General features: G+C 36.5%; 2 protein-coding genes and 1 pseudogene across 4 annotated transcripts; 1 reads left to right on the forward strand and 2 right to left on the reverse strand.

The window, feature by feature from the left end:
• Positions 1-716: 716 nt before the first annotated feature.
• On the reverse strand, positions 717-27,682 carry LOC111335194 (peptidyl-prolyl cis-trans isomerase-like 1). Its single transcript, XM_088758936.1, has 8 exons — positions 27,555-27,682; positions 27,195-27,260; positions 21,628-21,675; positions 7,762-7,823; positions 6,666-6,737; positions 6,295-6,356; positions 4,188-4,272; positions 717-3,116 (listed from the first exon to the last, which is right to left on the reverse strand). The coding sequence occupies exons 1-8, from the start codon at positions 27,594-27,596 to the stop codon at positions 3,062-3,064; spliced, it is 492 nt and encodes a 163-aa protein (XP_088615062.1). The 5' UTR covers positions 27,597-27,682; the 3' UTR covers positions 717-3,061.
• Positions 6,666-15,372, reverse strand: LOC111335189 (uncharacterized; annotated as a pseudogene). The gene is made up of 3 exons (XR_016000759.1): positions 13,090-15,372; positions 7,762-7,823; positions 6,666-6,737 (listed from the first exon to the last, which is right to left on the reverse strand). The product of XR_016000759.1 is annotated as an uncharacterized LOC111335189 (transcript).
• Positions 15,392-20,677, forward strand: LOC111335192 (uncharacterized). Of its 2 annotated transcripts, none has more exons than XM_088758934.1 (3): positions 15,392-16,087; positions 16,780-17,112; positions 19,276-20,677. In XM_088758934.1, exons 1-3 carry the CDS (start codon positions 15,413-15,415, stop codon positions 19,354-19,356), a joined length of 1,089 nt encoding a protein of 362 aa, XP_088615060.1. In that variant the 5' UTR covers positions 15,392-15,412; the 3' UTR covers positions 19,357-20,677. The 2 variants fall into 2 exon arrangements, with proteins under 2 accessions (XP_088615060.1, XP_022796784.1); XM_022941049.2 differs by having other exon boundaries at positions 15,394-16,087; positions 16,780-17,107.

Raw genomic sequence — 27,682 nt, forward strand, 5'->3', positions numbered from 1 at the left:
TCGATTTCTTTGGCTTCATGTTTTTTTTTTCCAATAATCTGATGTCAAACTTTAAAGGTATTGAAACTGGCCACAATTTCCTTGATTTCGTTTTTTTTTTCTTTTTTCTAAGAATCTGATTTCAAACATTAAGAGTTAAGCATTCAGCTCTCGTAATAGCCCATTTGCGAATTACCCTTGGCCTCATTTTCAAAACGAGTCCATGCTCGACCATTCTTGTGAAAATGAGTTTAATTTGCTTGTGAATGGAAACTTATCATATGAAAGGATTAGCACAAGGACTCGTTTTGAAAATAAGGCCAGGGGGTAATTCGCAAATGGGCTATTAAATTGGTTTGGGGACTGGCAAATCACTTCTATTTTTCCGATGTTGTGCATAAAACTGGTTTCATCAGTCAACATCATGATTTTAACATTTCACATATTCTTTTATTTCTGGGGTCACTTCTTTTAGTATTTTGTTGTGTTTAACCCTTTTTGCCCTAACATCAGTATGCATATTCTCCATACTATTCCCTTTATACTTCCCAGGGTGCAAACAAGGAGAATTTGTCCAACAATCAAGAGGTTTAGTCAATGATCATTTCCTTTACTCTTGATACCTTCGTGTTTGATTTTTAACCATTTGATCCTTGAGACCAAATAACATCTTATTTCTCTTTACAGTACCACTGTTGAATCAACTGAGAGGGTAATGAGAATAAGGGACATAATCATCCAGCAAACAGGCTTTTATTTGTCAAATAAATTCTCTTCATCAGTACCATTAGAATTGCATAGAATACACTCTGGAGAATATGCACAACAATCTTGGGGTGTAATAGGTAACCCTTTAACTCCCAAAGGTGATCAACATATAACTTCTCCCAATAACATCCACCAACCAGGTAATAAGACTAGTCAAACTTAGCAGGTAGAAGTTGTTCTCTTGATTAAAAACTAAATTATTGTAACTAAATGTGTAGTTAGCTACAGGGGAGAATTCACAATTAAATCTTGGGAGTATTGTCCAGTAACTGAGTACTACAAGCATAATTTTTTTTTCCACATTTTACAACAAAATAAAATATTACGTATTTGAAAGTAATTGCAGCTTCGGTATGCTGTTATATTAGGCCCATCTTCATAGTAGGGGCATGACAAGAAAATAGAGGCAAAGTAAGCATCTCTAAAGCTGCCATTAAAGGGGCTTATGAATTTTCAAGACTAGATGGGGGAGAGGGAACTTAAAGAGAGAAGGATCAATAGGATTGAAAACTCATTAGGAGCATAAGAGTGTATGTCATTGTTCTCTTCTGAGTATGCCACCCAGTTTATTAGTAAAATCAGGCCATCGCATGAACATGTAGGGTTGAAACACAGAATTTTAGAATGGGCAAATACAGGCTTCCAAGTACATGTGCATGTTGTAATAAACATTTTTCATTCTCATTGTTACAGCAAGATCATATCCCTCTCCTTTTACTAACAGGTTAATTATTCAAGTTGAAACAGAAGGGGCCAATTGGGACACGACGGTATTTATTTTAGATGTCATTCTAGTCCACAGGAAATCATCAGTCTTAAATCAGGTTTTCACGACAGGTTGCTCTCTCCACAGTGCTCCTTGTAATTAGGTGGGGTGCCCCTGAATATATCGCAGAATATATCATAAAATGACACTAGCCAGGTCTTGAGTCCACACCTCTTGTACCTGAAGTTGTTCAACCTGCTTAACCCTTTCAACCCTAAGACAGACAAGCATCATATTTTTTCTTACAGTAACACTGCTGAATCATTCATTAAGATCACAAGGATAAAGGGAATGATTTGCCAACAACAGAAGCTGTGATTGTTCACTGAATTCTCTACATCAGTACCAAAGATAATGTTACATTCTGTATGGAGATCCATTATAACATGTCCAACTGTGTCAGAGATTTATATGTGACTAGAGGTGTTTGTTGTAACATGAGCTGAACAACATCCTTGTTGCAACATTGAAAGTTGTTAAGCCTAATTTACACCTTAACATCAGTATCCACACTTTTCATATTCTTCTGAAGAATATGAAAAATATGGATACTGATATTAAGGTGTAAAGGCTTAACACAACAAACCACTCAGAAACATTAATCTAATTCCGGTAATGTTACAAGTTTTAGCATGAGAAAATAGAACATGTTCTATACAAGCAAGCAAGTAAAGAACAGTGGGTGTGTCCTCTATCCAGAGGCTGGAACAGATTAGAGCTGATACATGTTTTAAAAACATTGTTGTAGCCTAGTCACCCAGTCACACAAGAGCATCAGTTGAAGGAAAGCATTCCTGAGGCCCTGATAGGGTAAATTCCGATGGCTGACATGGCGTTGAAACAGCCACATCAGGGAAATGAAAATGTGACTTCAAGCAAGACATTAATGAAATTGCGACAGTGACATCAGAACCTTCCGAAATGGCGACGTGACAAAGTTTGATATTCAGACAGGTGACATCTATACCCCTCCTAACAGGGCCTTATTCCTGCTTGTTATCTATAGTCTAATTTGCACATGGATGAACATTTCCTTCCAGCATTAGAAATTACAGTGCTATGATTTATTCATAAGCGTATTTGGTTTTCAATTAAAAGCTGACTGCCAATAATGAAACATGAAAGAAAACATGAGTACAAACCTCCCAGATATGGTAATAATAAAATCATTTGAAAAAACATTGAAATTTACTTAAAAAAAAAAAAAAAGAAAAAAAAAAAAAAACATTGTTCTTAACTTTGAGATAAAATTTATTTGACTATTACATAAATTAAGTTTTTTGGAAAACAATTAAAAACAATCTGTTCAAAGTTTATCCTTACATTTACAAAATAGGGCACAGTTTTAACAACTTTCAATGTTGCAACAAGGATGTTGTTCAGCTCATGTTACAACAAACACCTCTAGTCACATATAAATCTCTGACACAGTTGGACATGTTATAATGGATCTCCATACAGCAATGTAAAAACAGTCTGACAGATGGGCAGTTTGCATTTAGCACATTGATGGATGGTTCAATGACTTCATACAATAACCATTATGTTTCATGTGGGTTTTGGTGCTGCTTTCCCATTTAAAATGTAAACATCATGAAGTGGCCTAAAAGAGGACAAAATGAACTTCTTAAAACATGTACACTGCAAAATATCAAACTACAAAAAAAAAAAAAGAGAAAAAAATTCATGACAAAGAAGATAATAGGGCATTAATAAAAAAATGATAATGAAAAACTAACTCTTTTATTAATCCCCCCCCCCCTTCCCCCATGGTAACCATAGTGGGCAGCTTATGGTGATGATTCTTAAAGCTGACACACAAGAGTAGCAAGAAGTACTTAGGAAAGTTTGCTGGATATCAGATTTTGTTGTGCACAATGGCAATAAGTCAGTAGTTTTTATATACTTATTTATATATTAAAATATTTAAAGAGGGACCCCACACTTTTTACGTGAAGTGTGATCAGGCAATTTTTTTTCTCGTGAATCATGATTTAACTTTTTTTTTATTCATGAACTATGATTGAAGATAATAAGATCTTTAAATCAAGTCCATGTGAACAAATTTTATTTAAATGGGACCCATGAACTAAGAGCTGAAATAAATGTGATTCTTGAACCATTTTGTTTTGTGTCAGTGATGAATTTCTGGCTATTTTATGGTTATGGAAATGTTCATGTTGCTCTCAAGCTGCTGTGGTTAGGTTTTGACCAGGGTTTTGACTGAGTAGAAAAGTAAAAATGTCGATTTAATGTGATTGTCTAGAATTTCGCCTGAATGTGAAAGAGTTTTGGATACAAATCGTGATGCATGAAAAGGCCAAATATTTCTGAGTTTTGCAAAGGGGAATAGGGGACCCTCTTTAAACACAAGGTGTGAACTTTTTACAGCTCTAGTTTTCCACAGACTGAAACAGCTAATTTTACCCTATTAAAAATAAAATATCAAAAAGAAACATAATACCAAATGTCATCAATAAAATACCATACATTCAAGCAAAATTCTTAAAATGTAAGATTCAATTAAGATGAGAAGAAAGATTCTGTTGGATGTATTTCCATGTTATATGTAAGTTTAAAAGTACAGTTAGAGTTCATAGTCTATATTTCTAATCCATTTGATGAAAGTTTTATAACTCCATATGTAAAATAAATGCTCTGAGTGCATGTGTACCTATCACCAGGGTCTGTTTCCACTAGTCCTATCCTCTTCACAACACTGATCCCATTGCTAATGCGACCAAATACTGTATGTTTACCTGCAGAAAATTGTCATTGTCTTTTACATACTCTCATGAAAATTAGCAATTAACAAATGGTAAACACCACAGCATACATTATTGTGTTATGGATGCACGTGGGAGGTTGCTAAGCACGAAAGTAGCACAAGAGTTGTGCAAGGTGATAGCCAAGAGCGACTCTAGCTTCTTGAGTGCCTAGCAAACCTCCCAAGTGTATCCATAACTCAATAATGTACACTGTGACATTTACTATTTGTTTTATAACATAACATTGATACATTGTAGCAAAAGAGTTTTATTTTATTTAACAAATCTTATGTGACCATAAAACAAAAAGGCGTGCAGAAAACTAGTCTTTTGCTCACATCAGCAGTGTACACCCAGGGGCAAAGAGTGGATGCTGAATTGACCAATCAGAACATGTGCTTTACTTTGGTTATGTTATAACATGAATCATTAAGGAGCAGTGGTCATCACGAGATACTCAACTGTATCAACTTTGAATGTAACGCATCATATCAAAGTTTATATGTTATAATGATACTGAAACTAGAAAAAACATAAGAAAATGAAGCATCAGAGATAATCAATAGGATTAGGTTAGACTTGAGTTTCTGAGCTCTATCTGTTTAGACACAGAAGATAAAATAAAGTTGTCAAAGTATAAGTATCCAGAAAATGCAAAAAGAGTAATAAAGGTTCCATATACCTTATTATAGGAAATTAACAATGCACTTTATTAATGCGATTTTACAAAATTCGCGTTAATTTAATGTCAGTATCTTAATTAATAGTGAAGTAAATTTAATGCACGCTATTTTACAACATTGTTATTTTAAAGCACCTTTATTTCATTACAAAACCTTATTAGTTCATGACTCTTCTATTGGCTATTCAGAGTCACTATCTGACAGTATGTCTTCATTTAAAATCGAGTTCAAAATGTCTTGATTGATCTTGATACTCCACTGTCTCCCCAAGAGGATAGTTTAGTTCTTCTCTTTTCCTCTTTAAATTTTCCAATACCCATTTGTCCTCCCAATTCACGGTTACTTCTACTGAAATTTCTAAGCCGCCCTGAACCAGTGGAGACCATTTGTATTTTAAAGATTTCACCTCCCCCATTACGTTTACTTAGCTCCTCTCTTCAATGAAAACCAGATATATCGGCTCAGTTCTTTGGGAATATGCCCAAAAGTGGCGGGAAACAACGTTCCTGGAAGAATTGTTTGTACAGCAATTGCAAACTGGTCATATTTGTTATCTTTTTCTTACTTAAGCATGATTTTTGGCTTCATGAAAGGCTTCCAGGTTGAACAATACACGTGATAACCTCTTAAACCTACGACGAATTCTCACATTACATTACAGAATGTAAGGGAACGTTTCCTCACTAGATCCATTTGAGTAATCCTAAAAGCTAACTATTGGTAAATGCTTCTTTTTCTCCCTGAGACATATGTACGTTGAGATTTTGTAAGTGCTGCAAGTTTGTGTTAGTACTGCAACAAACTATGGTTTGGTTTCCACCAATCAAATGAGTGAGCAGCTCTTGGTGATTTCATGGCCCGATGTTTTGAGAGATCTTTTGAATTGATAGGGTCTAGTTAGGCTTCAAAACCAAATTTTCAGCTTAAAAAAAAAACTTAGAAACATCCATGGACTTGTCTTGGAAGGTTTTATTGACGGAAGCTAAAATGCAGTTTGGCATTCAAAAATGTAAAGTGCAAGTTTGCAGAATTACGAAAATCGTAGTAAACAAAGCAAAAAAATCGAAAAATTTGTGTGAATTTAATGCATGTAAACTAACTTCTGAAAAATTCACATTACTTTAGTGTAGCATAAATTTTCTTCATGTTGTCAACATATATTGTTAATTTCCTGTTATAAGGTAGATGCTTTAATTTTTTTTTTCTTTTTTTTTTGGGGGGGGGTGGTATTTTTGCTGTTGTAGGCTTCATTTATGTAGTTCATCCCAACAGTGGTTATATAATTATCTACTAAGTTGTGTATTTAACAAATACTCAACAAGTTTCTTACCATCAAGCCACTGTGTTGGAGCTAAGGTGACGAAAAACTGGCTTCCATTTGTGTTTGGACCACTAAATACATTAACATAACAACAACTTCAGTGAATAAAACATATCATGAAATATACCCTTTTCATTGTCTGATGTGTTCTTCATTGCAGGTTATTTTTTTTTTCTGACTGGAAAAGTGTTTGCCATTAAGACTTTACATATTAATGATCATCATTGAGCAATAATACTACTAGAGAAACTGGCAAGGTGATCAAAGGTAATAGAAAGAACTTATTTTTTACACCATTGTTGGTTTTACAAACAAAAGCAATTCATTTTCAGTAATTTGACATCACATTTGCTGATATTAGCTCAGCAGAGCATGTTTACCTGTTTGCCATTGAAAGGATTCCAGCTCCTGTGTGTTTTAAATCTCTTGTAATTTCATCTTCAAATGCAGGCCTGTACACAATATGTAATATGTGTTAAATTAATCAATACACTGAAAAATGTAGCAGGTGGTGTCAAGATGTATTGAAAAGCAGGGCAGCAAAATAGAGAAGAAAAGGGTATCCATTGTGATTGGGGATCTAGGCTCAAGGAATTAGATCACAACTAAGGTGCTTACTGCTCCAATGAGATGGTTGTCCTCTGAAAGCCAGTTCTTGATGGTATGGATAGCTAATAATCTTTAGACAGGGTGTGTTCTCACAGAAGTGGTTTTCAGAACGGCCCTGTAAGCACCCTCCCAACCCACCCCAGGGGAGGACATCCATCACACAGTATACTCGTGCGTGGGAAATTAACGTCTCCTACCCCTAACCCTGCAGGAGACGGGACCTCCATTTATTTGTCCCTATCCAAGAAGACTAGAATATCTAACCATTTCTTAATGTTATAGAAAGGCAGCACATTCTTCTCAATTATTTTAAGACCTTGAGTGTTGGTCCGACCGGGGCTCGAACCCTCGACCTCCCGCACAACAGTCCAGTGCTCTATCCATTGAGCTAACCGGGAGGCGTATCATGAAATGACAACTGAAGCTCCACTGCCCATAAGAATATATTTAAAATTTGTGCAGTCTGGTACTGCTAGTGCATTGTAAAAATAATTTGAAAATTCTTATTTAAAAATTAAAAGATTGTGGCCTTCAGTTGTTGGCTCATAGCAATCTAACACATTTAACATATATAATATGTAAATGGAAAGTTTTCAAAGTCCATGTTTAGCAATGAAAAGAACAGTTAATCTGGCTAATCCTGACTAATGGAACTCAGTGTTTCAAGTGGGCTTTCTGGCTTGTACTCCTCTGACTTTTATAAATTTGAAATAAGACTGTCAAAAAATTATTTTATTGTCAAACAGCAAGACTGTTTGGTGATTAAATCTTCAGAAGAGTTATGGTATTAGAAGAAAACAAACAAAAACAAATATACTACATGGAAGATTAAAAAAAAATTCTTGGTTGGCAAGAGACCAGACTCACCCATACACAGAAGCCCCTCCACGCCCAGTTCCTGTAGGGTCCCCTGTTTGAATCATGAAATCCTGTTAAATAGAACTAAGTGGTCACCTTCACAAATTTGCAAATAACACTATTAGAAAGTTATTAAAGTTAATCATTTACTTTAACTTTTACAGAAAAGAAGCCTGTAACAATAAATAACTACCACGGCATACTCATCAAATTGAAAGATATAGTCTTCTCAAAATAGACATCAACTAAAGTTAACTTATTTCCTTAATCAGTTGTGTCACAAAACAGTATAAAGAGCCCTTAAGTAGCATTTTTAATCAGCAGCTTCTGTTGTCTTAAAGCTGAAATTCTGATAATTTAAGCATTACTACAATACTGAACAACTTGAAAAATTAAGTTCATAACACCAGATGTGCATAATTTAAGACATGAAAGAAATGCTCTACCCTCTGGAGGCTGCTTTTATGCTGTGCCACTTTTCCAAATTATCATGATTATAGTAGTTTGCAGATATTCCAAGAAGATTACTATAATTAGTATTACATAGTGTTGAATTTACTCTTTTCAGTATAGCTGTCAATTTACTAATTTATATGTGCATGATCCTTCGCAGTAAAGCACTATTTGAGCAATAGTGAAAATCAGACCTGAAAAAAATTTCAGGCCTGTACGGGATTCGAACCACTGACCTCTGCGATACTAGTGCAGCGCTCTACCAATTGAGCTAACAAGCCAACTGGGAGCAGGCCATCAAATTAATTCGATATAAACCCGTAGATGATAAATCAAACAACAACAAACATATGAAACATATGTATGAACTGCGGTTATGAAAGGTATATGTGCACGATCCTTCGCAGTAAAGCACTATTTGAGCAATAGTGAAAATCAGACCTGAAAAACATTTCAGGCCTGTACAGGATTCGAACCACTGAACGGGATTCGAACCACTGAAGTCAGTGGTTCGAATCCCGTACAGGCCTGAAATTTTTTTCAGGTCTGATTTTCACTATTGCTCAAATAGTGCTTTACTGCGAAGGATCGTGCACATATACGTTTCATAACCGCAGTTCATACATATGTTTCATATGTTTGTTGTTGTTTAATTTACTAATTATACCACTACTCCACAGTGTCTCTTCTCTACTCTGTTGCTGTACCACTGTTCTGCTGCTCTGTCAGTTTTCTATTTGATTACAACAGTTTGCTATCACTTATTCCCCTGTGTTGCTATAGCATTGTTCAACCGAGGAACTGTTTACATGTAACTGTGCCACCCTCCTCCAAGTTAACTTAACCACTAAGTTATTTTCTTGAAGCTCCTTCACAAAGCCATTTGCATGCACCATTTTCTATTGTGCCACTCTACATTTATGAGTCCGTCTGATCAATTAACCTCATTTCATTAGGCCTCTGTTCTTCTAAACTGTTGATTCTCTATATTTGTCTCACTCTTTTGATAGTCTACTGTACTTGAGTCTGCTACTCTGCCTATCTCCTATTGTTGGAATGTTGTTCCTTTCCCCTTTTCTGCTCTGTCATTGCTCTACTGCTCCACACAGCTACTCTACCCATTGGCTATTCTGCTCTTGCATTGTTTTGGTGTCCAATTCAACCGCAGGTTTGCTGCTGTGCTGTTCCACTATTCCATTTTTACAGCATTCCACTCTTCCACTATACTACCATGCCATTGTTCTACCATTCAACAGTTCCACCACTCCAATATTCCACCATTCCCCTGTAACACCATTCTACCATTCCACTGTTCCACCATTCATCCATTCCACTGTTCTACTTTTCCAATATTTGACCTTCCTCTAATTTACCATTCCACAGTTACACCATTCTACCATTGCACCATTTTACTTTTCCACCATTCTATCATTCTACTGTTCTATCATTCCACTGTTCTACCATTCCACTGTTCTACCATTCCACTGTTCTACCATTCCACTGTTCTACCATTCCACTGTTTTACCATTCCACTGTTTTACCATTCCACTGTTCTACCATTCCACTGTTCTACCATTCCACTGTTCTACCATTCCACTGTTCCACCACTACACTATTCCACCACTACACTATTCTACCATTCCACTGTTCTAACATTCCACTATTCTGCCATAACACTGCTCTATCATACCTCTCTTCCAAAATGCTAACATTTCACTGTTCCATCTATTATTCCCCTATTCCTGTAAAGTAGTGCCTTTATCGAGGCTGACATTCTGATTATATTTCGGTAAAAGAAAAAGATCTGCAGCTGAATAATACGGTGCCTAGTCAAAAAAAAAATAAAAAAAAGAAGAAAAACTGCCTCAAGATGATGATAATAATATGAACTTTCCAAATCTAACCTCAACTTCCTGTCAGCCCCCCCTTTTTCTTTCGCCACGTCGACTTACGCAGTTATCTGGTGTGACACTCTAGAGCAATCCAATTTTTGCCAAACGTCTACTTGTCGACGTGGAAACTCGCTTTGCACTTACGCTGTTTACTATAGCAGCAAACCCTTTAGTCTATTTGAGACCATGCCTAGCTGCTGGGCAATTAGTCACAGCATCGCTGATAATTCAGTTCATCATTTACAGTAATTCTCATTTCAGTCTTGATCGTAATCTGAGATTTCCTTGATTCTACTTCTCATCCGTTACATGATCAGATCCATTAAACCAAGCGTACTTTAATAGTCTCACGAGTTTTCCTACTCCTCGGGCAGTTTGGTTGTTTTAACTTACATTACTATTATATCATTTTCCACAGTTGTGATAGGATGTTGTGATAACTTTAGTTTAGGTTTCGTGACACAATCGAACTTGAAATGCGCTCTGAGCAACCAGCTCGGTACTGGTGCGAACAAAAAAGAAATCATTCGTTAATTTTCTAGTATGGATTAAGAACTTTAGTTGCGTTTTAAGAGTTAAAACGCCGTTTTCAAACTAGCCTGCAGAGTAGGCGTAATTTGGGCGGGCGAGTGATCAGTATTTTCTTGGCGCTAAATGACCGCCATCTTTGATTTTAATGGAAACGGAAGGCTGGGGAGTGAAAGTAAATGGCATCAAGGAGGTGAGTGACGGTCAAAGATAAGGAGAGGGGCTGGGGTGCAGGAGTGAATATCTCGCCCTTCCCCCGCCCCCGTCATGGCACCCAGATAAACGAATACGAGCTTATAACGTGAACTCGCCCTAATAAGACGCCTGCAGCGCAGGCTATTTTCAAACATCCCCCGTGTAGTGTGGTCGGGGTTAAAGAAAAGATGCTGGACCTGAAAACGTTCCTGATATGAATCCAAGGGCGAGCTCGTGATAATAATTTACTCTAAAAAAAAAAGTAGAGAGTTCGGCTTCTTGGAACAAAAACACGGTTGAATGACAAATCATGTGTGCTGCACCTCCTGCGAATCGCGTGGATGGTATGAAATCAAACTCCAGACGCTTTTCCCAGAAAAAAATTCCTTTCCTGAATGCTGTTTGGAATACCGTTAGCTCTTGTGTCGAATATCTGAGAGGGAAGGGTTATATAAGACCAGCTCTGTTTTCTTTTTTCTTAGAAAAAAGTGGCAGACCTTTATAATTGTTTACAAGCTTAAAATAGAATTTTTCAAGGAAAACCTGCAGTAACAATTCTCCGGGTGAACTAAACAAAACGCTAGTTGTCGTGGGCAGGCATTAATCTTTTATATATGAGGGGCAGTTTTGTTTGCAAACGCGAACTGCAGAAAATGAGGCACTGTATGTTTTGTGCAAAGTGAAATGCTTACCGTGATGTTTGGCGCAACAAATCACGGTATCGACAGGATCTCTTCGGTGGTTTGAACTGAAGTCAATGTTGATGTTCGGATAGAGCTTGGCCAGGGTAAGTACCAAGTTCTGCCACTCTTGAAATACCTTATGCCAAAAATTACTTCACCGTTGAGTTTGCGGAGGATGGATTTTCCCGCATTTTTGTTCTATTTACAGCTAAGCCATAGTATTCAGCATAAATTCTATTCAAATAAAACGCAATGAACTTACATCTGAAAGTAACAACACTTCATTGATCGTCTGTGTTAGGTCATGGACTAAAAACAGATTCTTTTTTCTGCATCGAAAGTGACTTGGATTGCGTAAAACTCAGTGCTAAGAGCTTCACAAATACGCGTAAAGCAAAAAAACCTCATACATGTATTGGAAGGTCCAAGTCAAGCAAAGCGGATTCCAAGAAAAGCTTTTTAGCATGGCCATAACGCGTACACTGATAAAAGGAACGTACTCAGCAAACTGACCACGACAATTATGAGCATGACGTCCACGAAAACTAAATTTAAAATCTTGTTTAGGACGTTTTAAGGACTTTGAAGGACTGTTAAGGATTTTAAAAAGATATTCATTCACGAAGTTGGTATAATACTAGCAGGTAAGGATGTAAAACATCTGAAGTTCCGGATAGATACACATAACAGCCTTCTTAGTTCAAAATAAAAAACACATACAAGCTACGGTCATTTCATATTGTTGTATGGCAGGCTTCGGCGAGAAAGTGCATGAAACAGTTCTGAAGTTCGATTATATGTGACCTCTCACGCGAAAACGTACACTAACGGCTATCCGTTCGAACGGCAAAACGCACGGCTAGTGAACGGATGACAAACGGATGGCCAAGCCGATTGAAACGGCTAACATGAACGGCTGAACGGCCGAAAAAAAATTTTGAACGGCTCAAAGTGAACAGCTGAACGGCTGAAAAAAATTTTTGAACGGTTCAAAGTGAACGGCTGAACGGCTGTGGAAAATTTTTGAACGGTTCACGGCTCACGGTAAATGGCTGAGGAAAAGTTTTGAACGGCTGACAGTGAACAGCTGTAGAAAAATTTTGAACGGCTGACGGTGAACGGCCGAACGGCTGTGGCAAATTTTTGAACGGTTGAACGAGTAAAGATGATAATCATTTTAAATCAACGACCAGATTACTTTGACACTGAGCAAAGAAAACAAACATCATTCAATTTTCAGCTAAATATCGACTTTGTGGTTGCGTTTCCGACATTAACTCAGAACCTGTTTTTTAAAGTTCAAAATCAAACATTCCTGTGCACATTTCTCGTTAAATATCTACCAGTAACAAATATACAGATAACTAAGGTTATTTTAGGGGGACGAAACCATCTCTTTGCGTAAGAACAACGATCGTTGTTTACACTTGTCAAAGCATAACATTCGCCACAAGCGAAATTTGCATAACGCACTGTGGTGTTTGATATTTTGCAAAAGGTAACGCAACGTATTATGAGCATTGCTAAGTTCGCTAATCAGCTAATGAAACAAGTGCTATAAGGAGTAAAGACGCTTGTTCAGTCACCTCTGCTTGGAGTCCTCGAGAGATTTCCTCTCTTCCAGTGCCTTCTTTTCCTTCTCTGCCAACTTGTCTTGCGCTGCCTTCAAATCAGCAGCAAACGTGTCGGCTAGCTTACGCACATTCCTCTTTGCCTCTTCGATGGTTGGGTTTTCTGTCAGATAGGAGTAGAGATCCTGTCTGGTTTCCTTGATCTGCAGCATGTACACTTCGCACACGTCATCCAGAGCAACCCACTTAGAATAGTACAGCACGGCTTTTGTTTTGAATGCCGTCGATGTCCAAACCTTCAGTCGTTTTTCTTCTGGGTACTTCATAACTCTTTCCACCGTCTGTTGCATATCCCCTTTTGCTAAAGACTCGCAGTGGCTCTGCATCTGACGCCAGAAAAGGGCTGCATTCATCATAATGGCTGAGAGAGATTTAAGAGCACCAATGGAGCTGTGCAAGGCTTCGATGGCGGCATCTGCTAGAGCATCATCATCTTGGCAACTCTTTATCCTCTCTGTGAATTCTATGCACTGCAGTATGGCGTCTCGACGCATGTCTCGTTGCTTCTGCATGTCATCCAGGTGTTTCATCTTTTCTTCGTTTGCCATCTTCATAGCTTGTTTGTACCCTGACTCGTCGCCCACTTTCTCCAGTTGTTCCATAGCCTTTCCAAAATCTCCTCCTAGTCCAGCCTTAGCAGCACCAACCATACTTGTCAAACCATCTGCCAATTTTGTGAACAAGCTGCCCTGCTTGTCCAACGCTTTGTCCTCTCTTTCTTGAGCCTTGTTGAAAAGAGCATTCGCCTTTTCTTCAGCTTCGCGCGCACTCTTCTGTAGCTCTTGTGCTTTCTGTTTTTGCCTTTCAAATTCTTCCCTTTCTTTCTGAAGAGCTTTCTTCTTCTCCTCCTGAGTGCCCTTTGCTCTCTGGGTATCTTGTAAGGCATCAATCACATCATTTGTTTGCTACATTGCGTAGTTTCTCTGCTGCCGTAGCCATTTCTTTCGCCACGTCAGTCAATAGCGAGAGAGTTTCCAGCGCCATCTCTTCCAATCCATCCAGCAAGTACTGATAGGTGCCTTGGAGCTCCTGAAGTACATCTTTCGTAGCACGTTTAAAGTTGTGCACAGTGACGGCCGATTGGTCAGCCAGGTTTGTGATCTTGTAGCCAACTTTCTGCACTTTGATCTGTATCTCAGTGCTGCCTGCTGCACCATTGTACGCCACACGAATAAAGTTTCCAAGTTTTCCTAAGTCATCCACGAGGCTTGCAAGATCGAGGGAACCAAGGAGATTTTGTTTAGCCTGCTGCACCATCAAACTTTTTGGGTTTGGAAGGCTAACAAGATCGAAGGTTTCTCCATCAATTTTGACTTCTGTCTTGGGAACAAGAGCCATTTCGTGTAAGTTGAAAATGCCGCTACTCAAAAGGCAAAACCAATACCGCACGACGAGTTGCGTTGCACCGTTATAGGTGTATGACACAAACAATCAAGACTTCCCACTACTCTTGGAAACTTATGGCATTGATGATATTGATATCCATATTTGGTAAAAATTCTGCGACTAGATGATAACATATCTTTTCTGGATTGGTCAATGTGCTCTTAGATGATAAAAATAGTAATTAAGCATTTCACATTTCAATATCCTCTGGGCCTCTTTCGATATTTATCTGTTTTGACACTCCTCCCCTACGATTTCTTGGGCGACTCAATCGTAGCTAACTCATAACTTGTCGAGAAAAAAATATTCGGCCTTTTTATTTAAACTTGTATTTTTATTTTGCAATGAAAGGAGTGACAAGAACATAAGTCAAGCTTCTCTTTCCGGGGAATAAACACGCCACCGTAAGCACTCTCATTGATAACCATATTAGGGTACAAACCACGTGTTCTCTACCTCCGTAAGCACCTTAGGGTACAAACCACTTGTTGCTTAACTACGTGGGGTCGCTTTCTTTCTCAGAAAGATTTCAATTGTTCTGTCTGGTCGACTCATTCAAGTGATCAATACCTAGTTAGTATTTACAAACGTTAACATCGAAATTTTTAAGACGGACCCTTTAGGCTGAACTTTCATTAGTTGAAACAGGATAAATCATTTTCGCGTAAGAAACTTCTTGATACCAAGAGCTATGGTATGATCGTCATTCCACTGAACTGCTCTTTCTCGGGTTTAACATACTTTCTCTGTATTGGTCAGGTTGTTGTATCTACACCAATGTGAAACGATTTCCTGTCTGACCAAATTTGGGAAAAACGACAAAAGTTATTTTTATCCACTGCGTTGGTTTCATTTCTTAGAAAAAAAAAAAAAAAAAACGCTTCCGTTAACAATGCAACTGGCACATGTAACTAATGCCTGGGAGAAAACATCATTATTGACTAATTCTGGTTACATAAGCTTATTCAAGGCCACGAACAAACATCTTTCGAAGAGCTCGCTAAACATGGCGCTCGTTTCAGTTAGCGAAAAGTGTTTTAACACCATAGAATCAGCACTGAAAGCAGTGAAAACAGGTGACATACGCAGTTCTGAAATTATGTTGAAATCACTTGGAAACGATGGTTTGTTAGTGCAACAACAGGCGTCTGTATATTGTGATCGGCTCAGAGAAGCTGAAAATGAACACAAGCAACAAGTAGAGGCCATTACCCGCCAGATAAACGAGTTATATCAGGAACAGAAACAGCACGAAAAAAGGAAAAAAGAATTAGAAGCAAACAAATCTGTACTAAGGAGCAAGAAGAATCATTACATCCAAGGCAAGCGAGAGGCTTTGAGAAAATATCAAGAAGTAGAGTGGCAGAAGAGAGAAGCCGAAGAAAAATTTGAAGAATTGAAGACCTTTTGGTGGGTGCCTATTTACGGTCAGTACCTTGTTGTGCGCGAATTATTTGAAGAAAATGACAAGAAGGCAAGACATGCCTCGAGAGAAATGCACCGTCATGAAAGGGATGCCGAGGAAGCCGAAAGGGACATTGAACGGACCAATTCAGGAATTCGTCAGGTGAGTTGCAAATTATCCAGGGTGAGTATGTCCTCTTCGCAAATTGCAGAGATCGCATAGTATGACTGTCTTCATTCCATGTTTCCCCTATTGCATATCTTAAGCAGTTTTGAAGATTTTATGATCGTAAATAAAGGTTGCAGTTCAATTTCCTGTACGCCCCTTGAATATAGAGAAAGTACAGTTTAAACTGCTTTTTCCTACAATCTGTTCAAGGAAAAAAAGAACACAATAGATAAAAAAAAGAAAAACGGGTTTACCCTCACAGCTGAGGGAGTTGAACCACATGCTTAAGAAAAATGGCAAGTGAACGAAGAATCGTGAGTTTCAGGGGTAAAAATATGTTATTGAATACGTAGTATGCTGCTCTAGAATAAAATAACTAAAAAAATTCAGATAACGAATGTTCAGTGTAATGCTCGGCGTTGAAGGCCACTTAAGATTGATACGTGAAAAAAACAAAACAAAAAAACAACAAAAAAAACCAGTTCACATGGGGTAAGGAAGGCACACAAGTCATGGTCCAAAGTACAACCTACATTTAGCGAAGCTCTAAACTAAAATTATCACCTCAAGAATTTATGATTCGTATTAGAAGAAGGCGTGTTGGGCCAAGAAGCTTTCATTGTAAGATACTTTAACTATGATTTTGGTGCGTTTCTATGCTGCATGACAGAAAACTATTTCATTAGGCTGAGGAAGACATGCGGAGGATTTCTGAGAAAGTGGAACAGCTGGAGAGACAACGACAACACTGTCACAATAATTTGGGTGACGTAAAAAGTATGGTGGTATTTATCATTCAAGCTGTTACTTTCTGGAAGGAGGTGGTCGAACTCACAAGGGCAGCAACAGTGAAGACTGAAAACATCCAAAAGATCGTGGAACTGGCTCAAAAGAAAGATTCAATTAAGATACTCACAAGCAGAGGAACCCAGATTAAGATGAAGTCGTTTAAAGAATGCTGGATGGATTTAATACAGACCATCAACTCTGACGAGAACAACGTGATTTTTCAAAGTAAGGTGCCACAAAATGCACTCTGTTACAAAACCTAATATCAAATTGGTTTTCTTTCTTTCCAAAGTAAACTATTTGAAGGTTTAAATTAATACCTATTACACCACATCAATGAATATACGACTTTGGCAAAACTACTTAAAAGTCAGGATCATTATGAAAGGATAGCATACAACCGTACATCTTTGACTATAGCACCCACAAAGAAGGAAAAAAGTTAAATGTATCATGTATTACCCCTACACCACTTCCATGCTACAACCACTCATTTGTGTTTTACAACAGAACAGGGTACAGTCGAGGCTTCTCTCTTTCTTAATCTTGGTACCTCAAAGAGTTGAGTATGTTAAATGGATCAGAGGGAAAGATTAAAAACACAGCAAATTTTTTCACACAGAGTGTAAACTTGAATTAGCATGGTAGATCATGAAATCAGTAGATGTAGACCAGCTACAGCGAGGGTGAAGTCTTCTGCGACCTCGCGTGATTTAAACGGAACTCTAGAACCTCTTACGCATAATAATAATAATCACTAAAAATTTACAAAAATCAGGTTAAAAGGCTTAAAATGTCTGATAAAAATCTAAGAAAAGCTATTGGATACAAGCTTCGGTTAGTAACGATGATGACAACAACAATAATAATCATAATAATTCGGTTCTCTAGGATCAGACTCGTATCAGACCCAAACTAACTTTGATAACAAAAAAATGACCTACATATAAAAATCGCAAAAGCAACCACTAGTTCGTATTGAAAGAATTTCAGAAAACTTGCATCGAAATTATCCTTATAAAAGTAAATTACATTAAAAAAGTATAATTAAAAAAGTATATGAGAAGGGAAATGACACTCTTACTCTAAAAAAGTGTAAAAAAGTGTAAAAACAAATTTTAAAAATGTCTAGCCTATATTTGCCATAGCATTGTCAATTAAAATCTGTATCAAATAATAATAATAATAATAATAATAATAATAATAATAACACCTTTATTTAAACACCATATGTTTCAAAGCATTTTGAAATCCCTGGTGGTCCTTATAATTTGATTGGCTCTAATTGGTGCGATTTATTCACAAATCGCACTATTTTTACTCTAAATTGCATCATTTTACACTTGAATGAGTTTTTGACACATGACGTCAAAGTCTTTCTGTTTTGCATACAAAATATGATGTAAAAGTGTTTCCGGTTCCGCTTTTTATTTAAAAATCAACTCAGTACTGCATCAGTAAAATATTTGAATCGACCAAGTCCTGTATTTCCAGGGTGATTTCAAAATGGATGTGATAAAGTGGTAATTGAACCTCATGTCGTGCAATTTTGGTCTGAAATCATACATGTGATTTCAAATCAAACTCGTGCTGCACTCTCCTTCGATTTTGAAATCATGCGTATGATTTCAGCCAAAATTGCACTTCACTCAGTTCAATTACCGTTATTAAACCCGTTCACCCATAAGAGTGAATAGCATCTGATTTCTCCTTACAGTATCACACTACTTTAAATTTTTAACATTCTTTTATTATCAATTTTGTTCTGACAGTGCTGATTACCAAATGTTGGAGTGTTATGAACTTATCAATAGCGATCCTTTTTTTTTTAAGAACAAATAACACTATAAATCAATAAGCATGAACTAGTGAACCAGGCCAATGCACAGGTTAACCTTGAATTAAGTAGATGTAGTGGTTTTCTCGTTGATTTGTTCTAATATTCTTAAATTTTAAAAGATTCAAAGAGGCATGACAATCATCATCCAGAATCTGGCCCCAAAACATAGAAATATTTGTAAGAGCGAAAAGCCTTTAGGAACTATCTTTGACAATGCCTTTCAAAACAAAGCTGTTGTGTGTATGCTAAGAGAAACAAAGAAAGAAACTGGGGTACCAAACAAAACAAGATAGAAAAATACAAAGAGTAGTAAAAGTAACAGTACTGGCAAAGGTTCCTGTGGTTCAAGGTTTAAGGAAACAGCCTGACCAAAACGAAACAAGAAAACAGGCATTTAATATTGAAAGACTTTAAAATTAACGTGATTAAGTCAACAAATATAATTTTCACAGACGATAATATCACCAGAAATTAAAACAATTTAGAAGCTTGAAAGGTATATTGCAAGGGATTGAAAAAGGAAAAAAAAAACCAAATTTGTTCTCAATTTCAGGGTATGCAAAAGCTGCTATTTCCTGATGGTGCTTATTATCATAATGATGACAAAAAGACAATGGCAAGGACAATATTATGACAACTTTGGTGATAGTGCTGATGCTGGTGCTCATGACCACAAAGACAAAAGCAATGATGGTGATGATGGTAGCTATAATAATAATGATCACAAAATATCATCATTTATCACTTGGCTCAACACCAGTGACAGTGATGATGACCTTAGTGATAATCCTGATTCAAATGCTCCCAATCACAAAGACAACTTTAGTGATGGAGATGTTAGTAGCTATAATTATAGTTATCATGAACTTTTATCATTAGTCAGTACTAAAACAAAATTGTCAAATGTCAAAACAGCTTTCAACAGCCTGATATGACCACTGGCAGAACAATGTACACATCATGCTTGTAATTGGACTGTGTATGCCTCAGAATTTGAAATGTTGTCATGCATTTCCTTAAGTGTTGGTTTCCATGAAAATGACTAATCCATGGCTGTGTTGTTTCTAAAATTCTGTCATAGTTTTGATTGACTAATAACAAAAACCATCATCACTTGAATTTATTTAATTTATAGTTTATTTAGATTGACCCCACAAGCTGTTCAGCTTTAAACATTATCGTGTCTAAATAAAGGTGTTATTATTATTATTATAATTTATAATTATTATTATTATTATTATTATTATTACTATTATTATTATTATTATTTAAGTCATGTTGTCCAATTTTGTCAGTGATCATACTCCTGACCAACAAATCAGACTCCTCCTTTGCAGTCAGTTTATTCTTCTCTGTAGAATAGCATCTATGTCAGCATTGGAGATTTGTTGTAAGTACCAATCAGATCCCCGCATTGAGGTTTGTTATTGCACCAATGAGATCATTGTATCAGAGTATTTCATTTGTATTATTCAGTTTGTCGTATAAGGATTTAAATAGCTTACACAAAATATTGCTGAAAGCATTCCAGGATGGCCATTTTGATTTGGCTTCAAGTTGTTTCCTACAACTGTTGCAACACCAGGCAAAAGATAACCAACTGGACCACAGGACTTGTTTAACAACAATGAATCCTCTTTCCATTTCAAATCGTGACATTCAAAAAATAATTCCATTACACTCCACACTTAAGGAGGCTAGCTTAGAACCTGTGTCTTTCTGTCTCGTCTACACCTTCAAAAGACTTTAAATGTCACTGAGTGTCAACTCCTCCAAATCTGGTTTTGTAGAAGATTTGACTAAAAAGATACTTTCATTCTACTCTTTTACAGTGTTCATCCACTTCTACTTTACATTATGTAACATTGTGAATTTTCCTACTGTAGTAATCTTCATCTTTATTTAAATATCATATTTACCTGCAGATAAGCTGCACCTACATATAGGCTGCTCTCCCCCTCCACCCCCCCCCCACTATTTTTCTAATTTTGGTTGAAAAGAATAATTAGTGAATTGTGATCAGAGATTGCGTAGCTGTTATAATGAAACCCATTACCAAAGAAAAATTGTAAATTCTATAGAGCTGACTTAGAATAAAATGAACAAGAGGCTGCAATGACCTTCACTTGGGCTTCCCTCTATGAGTGGATGTTACTAATCAGAGTAACCCAGTAATGAGTAACAGTAACAGGGAAACAAGTAATGGCACCAAGTGAGACCAACAACACCTCAGGTTTAATTAAGTTTTTTCAATCACTCCTCACTTTAACCTTTCAAATTTTAATCTTAAAACTTCTGTTTAGAGTTTATTCCAAGCATAATTGAACTAAAAGACTTTTGAGTTTAGGTGCAAACCCAACACTACTTTTTTTTATCATTTTGATTGTTTATGAGCTGATGTGAAACACAAGCCATGGGGACAATTAAAGGTCAGTGGCTAAATGATTTGAATCACCATTAGCAACTGGATTGATCGGGATACACCTCTTTTTACACTTAAACAGACAAGAATAATCATGTGCTTTCCAAAATTGGTGGAATTGACTACTGCATACCTTCAATTTCAGTCAGCAAAAAAGAAAGAGAGGGAGGAAACCTGCAGTCGCAAAATATAAATTCTGAGGTATATCACTTGAGGTGGGTCACCAAGAAGTGTTATCATTTGCAAGCAGGAGAAAAGTACATTGTCTGTCAACAAGGATTGTCATGTTACAAAGCAAAATACAACAATTTGATTGGTGACACTTGGAGCTATCCCGCACATCAGTGATGTGTCAAAATGCTTGTATCCCACGTATTAGCCACACCCCAAACATTTATCCCATTTTTGCAATAAAACCAAAATGTGGCCTATCTGTGTGTAAAAATGATCATACTAGTCTTATAATATTATACAGTACTTTACCTTTATAATTCTGTGAAACTTGCAGTTATTATAATATCCTCTCTGTGCCTGAAATGTAAATGTCACAGTTTATCCACAAACCCTTTTTCATTTTATAGTTAAGCAAGGGAGTGTGCAAAGTAAGCATGAGAGAAAGAGCATGGAGTATAATCATAGAGGTAATTTGTAGACCATATGGTTAACAGCGAGTTACAGTATAAATGACTATCAATATCTTATCTCTAGCAGGGGTGAAGCAGCAGGCATGGACCGAGGTACTTTCCAAAAATTGGACTTTTACTTCAATGTTCCCAATGAATAATCTTTGATTTCAATTTTTCATCAATATTCTTTTTATATCTAGATACAAGTTCTGCTACTGTTAATACTACAGTGTAGTTACCAATAACCAGGAGTTTCCTCATTCATAGTTACTGTGTCAGCAGAATTTTTCCCATTCAAGTATTGTAAGAGAAATAATGACTTTTTGTACATTTTGTAATATGTATAGTTTTTTCTCTTTAAATCGATTTTATTTTTCCAGTAATATAGAATAAATATCTTGTTTAGTACCTTACTTTTTTTTCATTAACATTTACATTTACATGTTATTAGGTTGGTAAAATCATCAAGACATCACACCAACCGTAAAAATAAAGCAAATAACTAAATAAACGTGATAAGGACATGGATAAAAAAACAATTATGTTGATGTTGAAAATAAAAGTTAAATTATGAGAACTATATAAGCTATGTACAACTATCATTTAAAACGGCTGATAACCTATATAATTGTTTGAAAATTTCTAAAGAAGTTGACAAAACAATCGTCTCAGGGAGGCAGTTCCAGTCTGTTATAATTCTTGGAAAAAAGGAAAATTTGAAAACGTCTTTACTTGCATATGGCACGTGAAATTTAAATAGATGATTTCTCCTCGTGCAACTCTCGGAATGCGGTACTAAATATTCTCGATTATCTATGTCAATAAGACCGCGAGTTAGCTTATACATAAATATTAACCGAGACTGCCTTCTTCTCATTTCCAACGTGGTCCATCCTAAATCTTCGATCATGTCAGTAACACTAGCATATCTATGATAATTCTGCAAGCAAAACCGTGCTGCTTTATGTTGAACTCTTTCCAGGGTCACTGACATCTTTCTTTAAAAACGGATCCCAAGCCGCAATCACGTATTCCAGCTTCAGCCGTACTAGGGATGTATATACAATTTCCTTTACATTTTTTGGGCGATTCCAAAGGTTGCTTTGGATTGAACCCAGTGACTTGTTTGCTTTAGCTGTTATTATGGAAACGTGATCTGACCACTTAAGATTGTTACTAATAGTAACCCCAAGATAATGGGAAGCTATCCACCTGTTCCAATTCGACACCACAGAAGACGTATTTTCTCTGGGCTGGGTTGATCTTGTGTGAGATGGTAACAATTTTACATTTGGAAGGATTAAACTCCATTTGCCAATAGTGTTGTCCACTAGTGCAAGTCCACCTCAGCCTTGTTGGCTACAAATTTTGTAATGTCCATTGTTAAATAAAATAACGATGGTGAAGATGATGGTAATGACTAGGACTTTTAAAGTTGGTGGACACTGTTTTCAACTAACTGCCATTTATCGAATATTTATTGAACACTAAATGAAAGGAAGTACTTTCATTTATGAAACATTTCCCTCACGTATTTGAGTGAAATGTGTGCTGTTGCTGTAGCAATACCACTGGGTTGGCATTTGGTTCCCAATACAGTTGACCCTTTTCAGTAAGGAAACCAGAGAGAGAGCACGAAGTCAATTATGCCTTTAATCACATGATCTAATTGTTCATTCTCAACTTTAATCTTTAATCTTATTTTATTTATATAACCCCTGGTCCATAGAAAGATGATCCCAAATGTTTTACAATAATAGAAAAAGTTATTAATGAATAAATTGATCCATAGAGTAAAGAGAACTAATTACAATGAAATATCTACAACTCTAGCTGCTACTCATTTTCTTGTAGATTAGTTTTGAGAATTTGATGTTTGATCAAGAAAACAACTTCTACCAGATAAGTTTGAGTATTCTCATTACCTGTGTGCAGGATAATGCGTGGACATTATAGGGAGAAAGTACATGTTAATCACTTCTGGGAGTTCAAGTGTTAATTTATCAAAGGACCCAAACGGCCCCTTGTGCATTGTTATTGCAAACCATTAGGCAAAATTTCCTGTATCAGAGCCCTATGCAATGGTATCTGCAGGACCAGAAAAAGCCATATTCCCACAAGGTGTGAGGTGAAAAAGGAAAGGAAAAATATAGAGAAGCAGGGGTCCTATGATAACAAGCCTATTCTATTAACTGAGTATCAGATCTGAGGCCCGACAGGGAAACATTTGGCCCTTATTTCAATTCGTTTTCTGAGCCAAACTGTCTTGCAATCTCTGTTCAGGTGCAATTGAATATTCCTTTTTGTGTGCTTGTAAACATTGAAAAAGAAAATATAAACAAGGATTCCAGATTTATAAGTAACACTTGACAAACTGCCTTGGACTTATAGTAGATTAAATTTCTCATGGTTTAAAATGTTTCTAACTTTGAATTTTACTTTAACTAAATAACGTTCCTCTTATGTGCTTTGTCATTCATTGCCCACCCTTGGCTTTATATGGTACTGTTTTGCACAACAAAAGAAATGGTTAATATGTAAATGCCACAGCCTGCAGGCACTACACTTACAAACTACGAAAATACCAAATTTCTATTGTGTACCATGCACACTTCAAGATTATTCTGCAAGAAAAAGTTTTGCCAGTTCTGCTGAAAAAGTTTGCAGATTAAAACTTATTAAGTGATGCTCTCTCTTAAAAGATATGATTTTTTTCTTCAAAGGTTTAGTGATAAGTCAATCACACTTATCTTATAATTTTGCAACAAAAGGTTTTGTTTTTTAGCAAATGCTGCCAAGAGGCTAATTTAAGCAAATTGGTTTTCTTCTAAGTTTCTATGAATATATGCTAATAACTTCTAATAACTTCTTACTAACCAAGCACAAGGGCCTTACTGGGGAATATTGGCACAAGGTCATCACAGATCTAGTGCAGCAAGGTCCTTTCAAAATGATAGAGGGCCAATATTCCTCAGTATGGTTCCAGCAAGCATGATCAGTAAGTAGTTTATTATACAGACCAAACTGTTTTATCTGGATCAACGGGTTTTTTTTTAACTGAGTAAATAACATGTAAATTGGCCACCATAAAGAGTTTTTACAGCCAACATTTTGAGTGTTAGCCCTTTGTCAGAACCAAGGGCTAAATCTAAAAACCTCAGCTTAGAAACTCTTTACAGTAGGCAATTTACATTATGAACTCAGTTGATAAAACCTTATAATCTTGTTCAACCCCCACCTGTTTATTGCACTGGTATTAAACCAATATAATTTATACCCAGTCAAGTAGCCTCCATCTACTCAAAAAGAAACCGGAGAACCTCTAGATCTCTATTGACCTGTTTCATTACGTTTAATTAATTAATTTTGATCTCCGCTAAGTCTCATCCAATAGTCATTAGTATTGCATTTGTGAGTATTTGTGTGTGTGCACATGCTTATGTGTATCTGTGATCAGTGGGTCAAGTACTTTTATTTTAGAAAAGCAATAGACTGCACTATCTATCCATTACTGCAGCAACAACCCACACAGGATGTTGGGAGAACAAGAGAAAAGTTTTGGTGATCACTTGTCTCTAGCCTGTAATTTACAAACTTTTCTCCTGTTCTCCCGGTTTATGGTCAATTCATGCAAAAGTCATCTCACCCCAAATTGTGTCACCTGGAACCTGAGTCGCATCCACTGAAATAGAGACAAGTCACCTGATTTTTTTAACACTTGTGGAAACACCAAAATGGCATATTTTTAGAAACCACTGAAGGTACAGATTGATTGAGACAGCCTTTTCATGTATTTACTTACACTGTACGTTAGCAATCTTTCAGTAGTAAAATGTAACTATTAATGCAACCCGATTAAAACGTTCGCAAGAAATATATAACATGTCCCTCAAAATCCTGAGTTATATTGCCTGATTAAATTACAATACCAAACTTCAACTATAAACCTTTAAATTCCTCTTTAAATATGATACCCAAATGCTCAACAAAGTCCCCGAGAACTATAATAAAAAACAATTCATGCTAGATTTCAAACAGATATAACCAACATGAACAATGTTTAGCTATTTCAGTCTACATCCCTAACAGACTTAATCTTAAACTAGTAAGAAATATCCTAATGAATGCACACCAAACAAACAATGCAACAAACAACACTTTTTAGAGTCTTCACTCAAATGTCTTTCGGTTCTGACTATATAATCAATTTCTGCAAAGTCAAAGTCTTTATGGTAAAATGTTAGAAACGAAAAACCCCTTCAATGATAAAGTTCTAGAGTGTACAAAATGCCTGTAGGTACAAAACAGGTGAATGACAAACAGGCGGTGCAATGCTGCATTTTGTTATTGTAGAAACCAACAAAACTTTGCTTTGATGTTGGAAATGAACAACACTTTTAGAGTCATTACTCAAACGTATTTCAATCAAAGCTCGACACTAACAGTAGCCCACTAGCCACAGACTAGTAGAAATTCGGTTTTGGCTAGTGTTTTTGATTTCCACTAGCCAGTTTGGCTAGGAAACAAACTGAAATTGTCATACCATCTAAGATTTCACTAGCCACTTGGCTTGTAAGTTGAAAGTTAGTGTTGAGCCCTGTCAATCCTGACAACATGATTGATTTCTGTGTACAGTCATCAAAGTCTTCATGGTGTTAATAGAAACCAACAGCGCTTGAGTGATAAAGTTTCTGAAGTTTATGAAATGTCTGTGGGGATACAATGAGTACATTCCAAACGAACAATGCTTCATTTTGTTGTAAGAAATAAACAAAGCTTTTAGACTCATCACTTAAACATATTTCTATACTGATCACCATCTTCAAGGTGTTGTTAGAAAGAAACAGCCCTCTAGTGATAGAGATTTCTCAACTTTATTGGCTATTTACAGTCTATAAGTCTGATCTTTTCGGCATTTGTTCTTTGGGTAACTTGAATTTTATTTCAGGCAACATAACTAAAATTTTGGGTGACATGACTCAGGTTCCAGACAACCAGACAACTATGTAGGAATAACTCTGTATGCTCATATGTCAATAGTAAATATGCAAATAATCCTCTACACACACTATACCCATTTTACTTTTAAAAATATACTACAGTATAAAATTTGTTCCGCATTTCTTTAAGCTGCATTGTTTATTTGAGACTTGTGTTTTTAATGCATGGCCACAATCATAAGACTTTGACCTACTGCCTGGGAGCTGGCAAGCACAGTTATGACTTCCCAAAAATATCAAATAGTAGGGCAAGATTTCATTATGCATTAATTTCTTGGATAAAGGAAAGCAGACGCAAAACAACAGATTTCCTTTGCGTCTACGGCTTTGTTTTTTATTGGTATGGGGTTATACAGAAATCTTTCCAATAGTAGTAAATTTGCGTTAATCAACCCGCACTTAGTATCAATTTGAAGTAACTCACCAGTTCGGCAAAGTTTTTACATGTTTTTGGAGTATGCTTCCAATAAAGTTCACAAACAATCTGACCCTGAAACGAGAAATTACAGAAAATGTAAAAAATAAATGACGCACCCACAGAGTTTATGCAAGAATACTGTGAGGTCATAGCTTTCCATCCAAGAAAGAGAACTCTTCTTGGTCTGCATTTGGCTCAGAGATAAAAGACCACGTTCTTTCACTCGGAATTGCCGATGTCGGCACAATTCCGTTCTTGTGGACTGTGTGGCTAGCAATAACTAAGGAGCGACACTCAAAATAGGCTAAAAGTGAGAGTAAATGCGCAAAATAACTTTTTGGTCTCCTTTTTAAGTGAAGGACTTACCATGGAAGTTTCCAAACAAATATGAGACGGTTCTGCCGCCATTTTGAAACACCAGGAGATTGAAATGAATAGTGTGTAAGTAAAAAATAGGGACGTATTTAGGATTCACTTCCAGGTTCACTTCACTG

The sequence above is a fragment of the Stylophora pistillata genome, chromosome 4 (genome assembly GCF_964205215.1).
Source record: "Stylophora pistillata chromosome 4, jaStyPist1.2, whole genome shotgun sequence".
Lineage (NCBI taxonomy): Eukaryota > Metazoa > Cnidaria > Anthozoa > Scleractinia > Pocilloporidae > Stylophora > Stylophora pistillata.

What these genes read in the sequence shown, in the direction of transcription:
- LOC111335192 (XM_088758934.1), top strand. Translation starts at nt 15,413, where the DNA reads ATGCAACTGGCACATGTAACTAATGCCTGGGAGAAAACATCATTATTG. An exon ending in CCAATTCAGGAATTCGTCAG is followed by an intron (nt 16,088 to 16,779) that starts GTGAGTTGCAAA and finishes CTATTTCATTAG; the next exon opens with GCTGAGGAAGACATGCGGAG. An exon ending in ACGTGATTTTTCAAAGTAAG is followed by an intron (nt 17,113 to 19,275) that starts GTGCCACAAAAT and finishes TCTCAATTTCAG; the next exon opens with GGTATGCAAAAGCTGCTATT.
- LOC111335194 (XM_088758936.1), bottom strand. Translation starts at nt 27,596, where the DNA reads ATGGCGGCAGAACCGTCTCATATTTGTTTGGAAACTTCCATG. An exon ending in TTTGTTTGGAAACTTCCATG is followed by an intron (nt 27,261 to 27,554) that starts GTAAGTCCTTCA and finishes TTCTCGTTTCAG; the next exon opens with GGTCAGATTGTTTGTGAACT. An exon ending in GAAACAGACCCTGGTGATAG is followed by an intron (nt 3,117 to 4,187) that starts GTACACATGCAC and finishes GTCCTCTTTTAG; the next exon opens with GCCACTTCATGATGTTTACA.